Source organism: Halyomorpha halys, unplaced genomic scaffold (assembly GCF_000696795.3).
Source record: "Halyomorpha halys isolate HHAL.00 unplaced genomic scaffold, Hhal_1.1 Scaffold442.1, whole genome shotgun sequence".
NCBI lineage: Eukaryota > Metazoa > Arthropoda > Insecta > Hemiptera > Pentatomidae > Halyomorpha > Halyomorpha halys.
The window spans coordinates 358,680-369,263 of record NW_027108469.1 but is presented as its reverse complement, the minus strand read 5'-3'; the positions used below and the strand labels follow the sequence as shown (position 1 = coordinate 369,263).

Sequence of the window (10,584 nt, the reverse complement as noted above, 5' to 3'; positions counted from 1 at the left end):
TTTTCATTTTTTTTTATTGCCATCTTTTTATCTTACATTGCTAAAATATTTTTAGTTGTTTTGAATCTTTTTTAGCCCTAATGAAACCCTACAAAGTGGGGTAAAACATAGGCAAACACTATGTATATATATGCAAATCAGTACTAAAAAGTACTGACAGTAATTCAAGTCATGGTTTTGGTTTCACCATACATAAAACCAGTACCGCATTAAAAACAAATACTGATTACACTTCAATTATGTAGGTTGGAAGCTTCTGCCTCACTGAACCCACGGCTGGTTCTGATGCCTTTTCCCTCAAGACTGTAGCTAAAAAAGATGGAGATGATTTTCTTTTAAGTGGCTCAAAAATGTGGATATCCAATTCAGATATTGCGGGTATTTTCTTAGTCATGGCAAATGCAGATCCTTCAAAGGTAAAAATAATATTTAGATAATTCTAAATACAAAAATGAATTGATAGATTCCTTCTTTTTAATTCATTCTTTATTATTATTTTATTTTCCAGGGATACAAAGGTATAACTTGTTTTATAGTCGAAAGAGAAATGCCTGGTTTTACAGTAGCTAAACCTGAAAGCAAACTAGGTATCAAGGCTTCAGGTACTTGTATGCTCCACTTCGACAATGTTAGAGTTAGTATCTGTGTATAATAATAAATTTTATTTAATTTATAATCTTTTTTTCCAAGTTTTATAAACGGAAAGAATAACTTAAGTTTGATTTAGGTGCCAAAGGAAAACATTCTTGGAGAGTACGGCCATGGGTACAAATATGCAGCTGGTTTTCTAAATGAAGGCCGTATTGGAATAGGAGCACAAATGCTTGGTTTAGCAGAGGGTGTTTTTGACATAACTATTCCTTACACTCTTGAACGAAAGCAATTCGGAAACAACATATTTTCATTCCAGGTAATAATAGAAGCAGCACTATACATAAAAATTAAATCTAAAGTTATTAAAAAAATATTGTATTATTAATATGAATGAATCTTAAAATTCTTAGTTTAACATCTACCCGACATTGTTGTTAGATAGATGTTAAACTAAGAATTTTAAGATTATTAATATGAATGAATCTTAAAATTCTTAGTTTAACATCTACCCGACATTGTTGTTAGATAGATGTTAAACTAAGAATTTTAAGATTATTAATATGAATGAATCTAATATATTGTTAATATCAGATAATATAAATTTTACTTATGGTATTATAAATGAAGTTCATAAAAAGGTTTCAGATAAACTGATTTTTTTATCTTTTATTTTATTTAATACCAAGTCATCAGGAACAGTAGAAAATTCAGTGGATAAGAGGACTGCCCGAAATATAGAAAAATAAATCAATTTTTTATATCATTTTTTAAATTACAAATCAAATTTATAATTTTAGTTAGCCTCTAGAATCCACCTTTCTCTTGGGGGATATCCCATGCCTCCCAAACCTCCTGGAAGCGACCTGTCTTAGCCTAGAGCAGCCCCACATTATTGTATCAGCTAGTTGGCCACAAGAATCCATCACTGATTAGAAGGTAATGGGGGTCCTATAGTTGTTATTTATAGAATGTAGTGAATCTAGATCTTACAAGGCCCTGATGATACAATATTGTGGTAAGATAAGATTTTACATTCATTTTTCAGTCGCTTAATGTCAGAATTATTAACGACAACTTATAATCTATTATATTAAATGGGGAAAGTTAAATAATATTATGATGGAAGTTTTAACCTGATAATAAATATTTTACAGGAAGAACTACTGAAATTAATACTGATTGTATTGCTTGGAGATTGAATTCTTGCTTACCTAAGATAAAATAATATAAATTATTTCTTTTAATATATCTGCATTGTTCTTTTCCAGGGGTTACAGCATCAAATCAGTGACTGTGCTACAAGGATAGAAGCTGCGAAACTTTTAGTTTATAATGCTGCTCGTTTGGTTGAAGCAAAGAAACCTTTCATGAAAGAAGCGGCCATGGCAAAACTTTATGCTTCAGGTAATCAATAAACTACAGTCCTAGAGAATGTTGTAGCAATATTTCTAGTAAAGTCAATGAGTGTTACTGCACTTTGGTACTTGCACTATAATACTACAGTGCTAGAAGGATCTGACCCTCTCTCTCTCTCTCTCTCAAAATTTCTGGCATTAACACAGAAGCAGGATCGTCCTTTACATTGAGTAGACATCTGGTATTAGACCTTCCTTTTTGTCAGTTAATCCTTACAATCAGGAGAGAATAAATTTCAAACTTTTTCTGAGCAGGTGTCCGGTTTTGTAATGACAAATTCTACCTTAAAAGAACTGAACTTTTCTATAAATTGAAATACAAGAACAATTGTTATAAATTACTTACTAGTTATAGGTATAGTACATTATGTTTCAACAGAAATATTTGGTTTGGCTCTGTGTGATGGATGTGATGCGCATTGACCATTTCAAATAATGTTCCATCATATCACTATTTAAGGCTGTTATTAATAATCTTTTTTTTTTTGCTCAAGTCTTCCATCAAAGACCTATACAATTATAGAGTGGTAATGTCAATATTAATTTCTCAAGACCATGATGAAATAAATACTGACAGATCCAGATGGGAATAAAACTCAAAAACATTCTGAACCAGCCACTCTGGTACCTTCACTATAATATTCTTGAATATGATGTGCTATAATTAATTATCTTGTGTTACTCAATAAATATAAATTTAATTCTGTCATATTTAATTATCTTGTGTTAATTACTAAATATAAATTTAATTCTATCATAATTAACTATCTTGTGCTACTCAATCAATATAAATTTAATTCTATCAATTAAGGACAAACTAGAAAGGAGATCAAGTATAAAGATTTAATTTCAGCAGCTTTAAGTATAACAAACCTCATTTAATCAACTACAAGCCCTTGGGATCTGGAGTTACCCCACTTTGGTCAATAAAGGGCAATTGTCTTTTCATCAACAATGCTGTGACTAGTATGTTTTTGAACAGGTTCGTCTACCATCATCTAAGTTTCAGTCTTCTTTGTAGGATGTCAGCCTTGTAAATTACGTGTACATAGTGCATTACCCTGAAGTTGAGACTTGAAAATGTTGAAACATCAAAAATATTGAAATCAAGACAACATATAGACAGCCATGGCAGTTCACATAATGTTTTGCACTTTCTGTAATTTAAGCAATAGCCTTATTTTTCAGAAACAAGCGTTATTAAATTAGCATTTATAGAAAATTATGATTACAAGAAATTGTATTCATGTAGTAACATCAATAATTTATTGTTAATTTCAGAAATGGCACAATATGTTTCTTCAAAATGCATTGACTGGATGGGCGGAGTAGGTTTCACAACTGATTTCATGCATGAAAAATTTTACAGAGACAGCAAAATCGGCACAATTTATGAGGGAACATCGAACATTCAACTGAACACAATTGCTAAGGCTATCAAGAATGAATTTTCTTGAGTCATTAAAGAAAAAACTATTGAATGTAAATCAAACTACTCAAAAAATTTAAAATATTCAACTTTATAATTCTTACTATTTAAAATCCTTCAGAAGGAACCTTCATCTGAATCACTATTTTTTAATTATTTTATACAAAAAAATAATGTAGGAAAGAAATATATATCTTACTATTTTCATTAAATAGTTAGATTGTGATAATATATTGGTATTATACAATATTAATTGAAAATGTATTTTTTAAAAATGTTTATACAGCAGTCGTTTTATGTATTAAGTAAGTGCAATTTGTATATTTCATTCAAAAACTTTTTATAATTATTAATATAAAATATAAATATATTTTTATAATTTCTTTTTTTTTTTTTATAACTCATAACCCTTACCAAACAAAATAACAATATATTTCTTGGAAGCAATGATTCTAGTGGTTTATTAAATAATTAACACTATGATTTAAAAAATAAAAGGGATTTGAAAGTAGGATTACTTTTCAAAAAATAAAATAAATCTAACTGGTAGCCTCTATTCCCGGTGTTTTATAAAAAGGGCAAATTAAACATTTTTTTAATTGAACACTTTGTACTGTAAACCCATTGATACTAATGCATTAAAATATGTGAAACAATTAGGAATGTTTCTGTTTCTCAAAAATATTATATTTTTTTTTCCAACAATTTTTGAGACCAGGTAAAATAAAAAAAATTACTCTTCATAAAATTGTTGGATTCACCTTTTTTACATAACACTGACAATATAGGATTTTAAAACATACCTTAGATGAAAGATTAACATCTAATTCAACAGAGGAAAAAAAGAAAAGTTATAGTAAATGTGTAATTTAAAAGTTAGATGTCTAGAAATAGGATCCTTACAATTGAAATCCCAGTTTCTAATGTCTGTTACCGAGTGTAGAAGTTGTGCTACTTCAGAGATTACTTAAAAAACATTTGTACTCCCTTCTCATTTACCTTGTCCTTACTTAAAACAATTTGTACTTTTCAGAAAATTTAAGGGGAAGGTAATAAAATTGAATTTGCTACCATGAACCTAACTTATACATATGAGGCATTCGATAGTAAAAGTGATTGGAAAAATGAAAATGCTTACAAAGCTAAATTGCACATTAATTAAAATCAACATTATTTTCTTAAGAAAACAAATTTTGTAAAGATTCTTTCAACAATTTATGAAACCAGTCTTAAAAAATCCAGTGATACCAAAAGGTTCAATTTATAAAAAAACTTCAATTACCATATTTTACGACTGAACGTCTCATGTAAAAAAATAAGGAGTAGACCTACCTTTTGCAAAATAAGATTACTCCTTCTTTTACAACTCAAAGGTAATTAATAAATAACTTATAAACAGCTAAATGGTATCATCGCACAATGGCAATTAATCAAAGATATTAAATAATACGTAAAAGATTTTTCTTCAACTAGAATATTAGACTTTATCACTAAAGTTATTTAAAGGAATGGATCTTTAGATCAAGACAATTCTAATAGGAAAAGAATCATTGCTACCTTAAGATTGTATTACACTTGATCTGAAATTAGTGTTATTATGATGTCATTAGGATCCAATATTTACAACATACTGATGTATTATGAATGGTTAATTATGGTAAGGAAAAATTAATATCACTAAAACACTATTTCCTTTCTTGATGTACACTCATTTATTTTTCAAAAACTTTACATAGCTGAAAAAATAATTTATATTTAAACAAACAAATTGTAATATGAATATTTCATATTTTAGGTAATAAAATATAATTTAATATATGATTCAGGAATAAGTTTTTGTTACAAATGTTAATATACATGTTGATTGGTAACGTAGGACTAAACAAATTTCTATAAAACTAAATCTCTTCTGATATTATTGTATAATTCCAACAATTGCTTCGCTGATGGCCTATTATTTGGTTTGGAATTTTTGCACTGACGATGAATAATAAATAATTTATATTGAAGTAATTCAAAGTCTGGCCCATCAAGAAAATAATTACAAACATCAGGTATTTTCCAAATATCAATTTTTTCATTATATCCATCCATTCTTTTTATTTGGAAGGGCCCTTCTTTCTGCCATTTTTGTTCAGGAGCTACAAAATTAGATTTGATTTCTCGTCTGCCGCACTTAATAGTTGAATTTAAACTCACTTCTGGAAGAGCATCAACATCTCCTAGAATAATATTTAAACCATCCGTAATAAGTAACTGGCTCAACAATTTATTTAAGTCATTGGAATCACAATTAACAAGTGTACCAATTGGGCTAGTATGAAGATAATTAATGATTTCAATGTAATGAATACATAGATCAAGTTTTCTATCTAAATTTAACATATCCTTCATAAAGTGGTAGTTTAAGGCATTATTATATTTATGATACTCACTGATAATAACATTTTCAGATTCACAAAAACCAATTAACTGTAATATATACCTATTTGGTTCCAGAGTTTTCAAAATGTGTAGACCATGATAAAAATCATGCTGTAAATATTTGTTCTGCAGGATACTGAAACTGACACTGAGATTTCTCCATTCAGCAAGATAAACATTTTTAGTAGAGCCATATCCGATTAACTTCATGATTTTGACATCTTTTAAATCTTTACATCTCAACCAAGGATAACAATATCTCATTAAAGGGATTTTGAAATAGCCTCTAGGGCATAACCCTATAACACTATTGAATAAAACAAAAAAAGAAACTACAAAAGTAATATGTTTATTTTGGATCATGGGGTAATTTGAATCCAACTATATTGGCAGTATCCTCAACTGAACGTTCTCCAGCAGAATGATAAGTTCTAACTAGTTCTTTGAATCTTCTGATACTCTGCAAATATGTAACGTAAGTATTAGCTACACATTTCATTTCATCTTGAGCTCTACAATACATCTGGTCAGTTACCCCAAATCTCCGGTACTGATGAAAAATATAATTAACAATATTTGAATCTTTTAACTTCCCGTTAGAATTAACTTTTCTCAATTCAGATAACAAATGTCTTAATAAATGAACGTTCTGTGACATTTTACAAAATGTTTTGTGTTGATCTGCACTACTGATAATTAAAAAGAAAATTCAGTACACTAATTCAAACATTTAAAATCTTTAAATGTTAATAAGTATTTATGTTCAACGATTGTAATACAGAATATTTCAACACAAGACTTTCAACGTTAACTAATGTGCCATAACCTTAACCCTGGAAGGTTTCATATCTATCATCGGCTCAAATGATTATACAGACAATTTTTAAAATTGAATACATAATGGAAGTAGGTGAAATAATACATAAAATATAATTAATTTATTATTATAAGAAAATAACTAAGAGTTTTGTTCCATTTAAGAACAGAATTAAATTTCGTTAAAAATTTGTGCAATGAATTGTTATATTAATATTTAGCCCATATCAAAGTTTTTAAAATGAGTTTTTAATATTTTTCCTATTTTTTTATTTTTTTAACTGGACTACTACATTTCTACAAATCTCTCAGATATTATTTAAAGTGCTTGATAAGGAATGGTACCAAATTTATTAAGGAATACATATATGATATTTAGTTTCAATTAAAGTAATAATAATTAGTTTCAATTATTTTCACTATTTTTTCTAAACAATACTAATGTGTTTTTAGGATTTTTTAAAATATTATTTTAAGTAGTAAATGGGCAGTGGAAAGGAAGTAAGCGCCATTTACGGTTTGACTTTTCTCGGTTCGGTTCAAGATTGGACGCCCTTAATCTAATTGAATCATTTTAAATTTAAAATTCATAAAATATTGTTTTGATTAAAAATTAGTGTTTTCTATTGGTTTATTGAATATTTTTCGGAGAGTTAGAAGTTTTGTGTAGTGAATTGATATGATGGATGTGTGTGTTTTTAAAATAAATCCACTTCCTTTGATTCTAATCCTATTAGGTGATGACAGCCATTTTTTTTTTTAAGTTTGATTAAATCTTTACTGTTTAGAATATCAACTTTTCTCTGGTGAATTTCTAATCATTTTAAACAGTTTTGTCCATTCTATGTCTTACTTACTTATTTGATTGATTTTATTTGTTTCAGTTAAACATTATGCAGTATGCAGTAAAGGCGAAGCTGAAGGTGAGAAAATAAAAAGTGATGGAGCATGGTAATTCATTCATTTTAGTATTTGTATTTTAATTATTACAATAGAGAGAGAGGCTGTTGTTCCTAGCATTAGAATTTACTCTTATATTTCTTTTAAAACCACTTTTTAAAATATAATAACAGAAAGAGTATATTCTTATTCCAACATACCGTATTATTTAGGGAAATAAAATATTATAAAATTATTAAGAAAAATATGTATTTATAATTTATTGATATGTGATCAACGATACAAGAACATTATGTGCTGTTGATTATACCCTAGTGTACCTTGAATAATTTGATTCTTGTACCTATAAGCTCGATAGTATGTATATTATTATAATTAAATGTATATTATTATAATTAAAAATATGGAGAGAATAAATCCGGCAAGTCGGCCTATTTGCCAATTCCCAGACTGAGCAATGGAGTAGTACTTATACTACTTATTATTCTTCCTTGTACCTTTTTGATTTCCGAATGAAATTAAAAAGGGACCACCATTCAATGGAGGAAGCCTTATATTATAGGATTCTATCGGGGACCAGAAGACTATACCTTAGTGATGCATACTGGTCTCAGTCTGCTATGTATTGTAGAGTAATTTCCGGAGCCTGTCCACAAACATAAAATGTTCCATCAAAAACTATTCCACAGAAGTTTAGGGTATCTTTTAAGTCTGTAATAGCCTCTGAGTACTTATGAGGGTTTAGAGAATATTTTATTTTTTTTCATCGGCCCAAGACTCCCACTGGAGTGTTATACTGATCTTAGAATACTTTGTATTCAATTCATTTTAGGATTAATAATTAAAATTAAAACATCTAATTTTATGCTATTTACATCAAAATCATCTTATTATAACTTCTTACAAGCAACTTAAATATGCTTCAGCTAATTTAGGAGGGCAAACTAAATGAATCATTTCATCAATCACTAGTCCTCCTACCGATAAATAATATACTTCAATGGGCCTGATAACATTTTTTAATACTGCATAAACTTTTTATACTTTAAAAAAGAGTTTAAAAAAATAACTGGTATTAATAAATAAAAAATGATTAAGATTGTATTTAATAAAAATCTACACATTAAATCGTAACTTTTGATAAAAGATGTATTTGACAGTATATTATAAATGTTATATCTAATATATATGTATAGGTGTAACATAAATTCATAATAATAAGCTTTTTATACATAATCATTTTTTAAGTACTTAGTTACATATCAATTACATAAGTACTTAGTTACATATCCTTGTTGGCCTTATCATGATGATATAGCAAGTAAGGAGAAACAATGATGTAAAGGTACAATTTTCTTGAAATGAGTTAATAAACATAAAAATCAAAATATATCATAGTAATTTTGTGTAAACATATAAATATTGACTCAATATTGTAGTTTACTGTTCAATTCATATTTTGCGAGACATTGTTTTGAACACTGTGCATTGTTAGCAATTTGTGACTTAATAATTGGTAAATAATGATTCTACCAAGATGCGATATATGCTTTCGAATAAATGTTTTAGAGTATAACCATTAACGATTCAAATCTTTATTGTTGTAATGACAATATTAAAACGGTAAACATAACACATCAAAAGATAACTTAGTTTTTATAAGTGACTATTATAGTAGTAATAATTAGTGCATGATAGTTGCATGGCTCTTTGATGAACCTAGATTAGTAATAATTACAGTAGTTTTACAATAGATAATATATTTTTATTAATAAATATTCAAAATTTCATGAATTTTAAGTTTATAAATAGGAACTGAATTGTTTCTGCTTTCATAAATAATTTTATCATATGGCAAAATAATTTATATGTGATTTAAAAATAAGATAAGTGCCATAATTAATTCAGATATCAGTATAGATCATTATTAAAATTAATTCTACTCTGGCTTTCTTGCATCAACCTATTGGAGATGGAGCTCAATTTAATATTTCTCAATAATTTAGAGCGAATTGCCCAACTTACCAAAGGTCTGAAGAATATTCTCTGAAATTTGTCTTTTTCCTAAATATATTTAGAAAACTGATCTCTCTAAATTGTGTTTACCAGCGATTTTGAGTATAAGCTGTTTGAACGTTTTAATAAAATTTTCACAGTTTGAAATAGATTCTCAAATAACAAATCTCCCAACTTTTTGGGTTTTCTAGTTATTTGGAGGGATGACATCCCCCTTTACCAACCCCGTTAGTGACATCCCAAGTATTATAGGAATTAAAATATGATAATAATCTATTATGTTTTATAATTTTGTATTAATTTAATAATTACATATTTATTTTTGTCCATGCTAATTTCAACTTGTCATTCGTATGATTAACATGTAGTAATCCAAGAAATACATATTATTAATTTTTATTAAATAATGTATAGTACAGTTTACAAGTATAGTACAGTTCTGTTACAGATAGGATATTATTTTTTTTTAACATAACACAATATAATATTAAGAGATGTCAATGTTAAATTCAAATTTTGAGATTTTATAGTCTTTTCTTAAGACAAAAACTATTAAGTCCTTTTCTTAAGTAAGATAAGATAGAATTGATGTACATCTTTTAATAGCTGAGAGATGTCTAATTTCTTATATTTTAACAGTATTAACTTTCTATAATTATTATCTTCCTAATATTTTATTTTAGTTTGATATTATTTAAATTTGATACATCAGAATTCACTATTAAGCTACTAAATTTTAATTTATTTTAAATATTATAACTTTTAATCTGGATTTTCATTTTAGGAAGTTTGATTATATAATTTTTTGAGGTTAAAACACTTCCAAAGATGGTGCATGAATATATGACAATTGTCCTGAATCATTGTACAATAATAAAGAAAAATATAACATAAATTATATTCATCTTTGGAAGTTTTTAACCTCAAAAATTTATATAAATTAATAACTTTTAATATTTAATGGAATACTGCCTTTTAAAATTACTGAAC

General features: G+C 27.3%; 2 protein-coding genes and 1 long non-coding RNA gene across 3 annotated transcripts in view; 2 read left to right on the top strand and 1 right to left on the bottom strand.

Annotated features, from left to right (window-relative positions):
• Positions 1 to 245: 245 nt before the first annotated feature.
• Positions 246 to 3,764, top strand: LOC106682813 (short/branched chain specific acyl-CoA dehydrogenase, mitochondrial; the record flags this gene model as incomplete). Its single annotated transcript, XM_067046815.1, is given in 5 exon segments — positions 246 to 416; positions 509 to 634; positions 728 to 910; positions 1,863 to 1,998; positions 3,291 to 3,764. Coding segments are annotated over 5 exon segments (792 nt in total), but the record flags the coding sequence as incomplete, so codon positions are not given.
• Positions 3,765 to 5,286: 1,522 nt separating this feature from the next.
• LOC106682803 (protein FMC1 homolog) lies at positions 5,287 to 6,707 on the bottom strand. Its single transcript, XM_014423861.2, has one exon. It carries the CDS (start codon positions 6,518 to 6,520, stop codon positions 6,212 to 6,214), a length of 309 nt encoding a protein of 102 aa, XP_014279347.1. The 5' UTR covers positions 6,521 to 6,707; the 3' UTR covers positions 5,287 to 6,211.
• A 500-nt stretch (positions 6,708 to 7,207) lies between these two features.
• LOC136795628 (uncharacterized) overlaps positions 7,208 to 10,584 on the top strand; it is a 71,451-nt gene continuing 68,074 nt past the window's right edge. The window contains exons 1-2 of the long non-coding RNA XR_010843262.1: positions 7,208 to 7,415; positions 7,563 to 7,601. This is a non-coding gene — a long non-coding RNA (uncharacterized lncRNA). The remainder of the gene's footprint in view (positions 7,416 to 7,562; positions 7,602 to 10,584) is intronic.

What these genes read in the sequence shown, in the direction of transcription:
- LOC106682803 (XM_014423861.2), bottom strand. Translation starts at nt 6,520, where the DNA reads ATGTCACAGAACGTTCATTTATTAAGACATTTGTTATCTGAATTGAGA.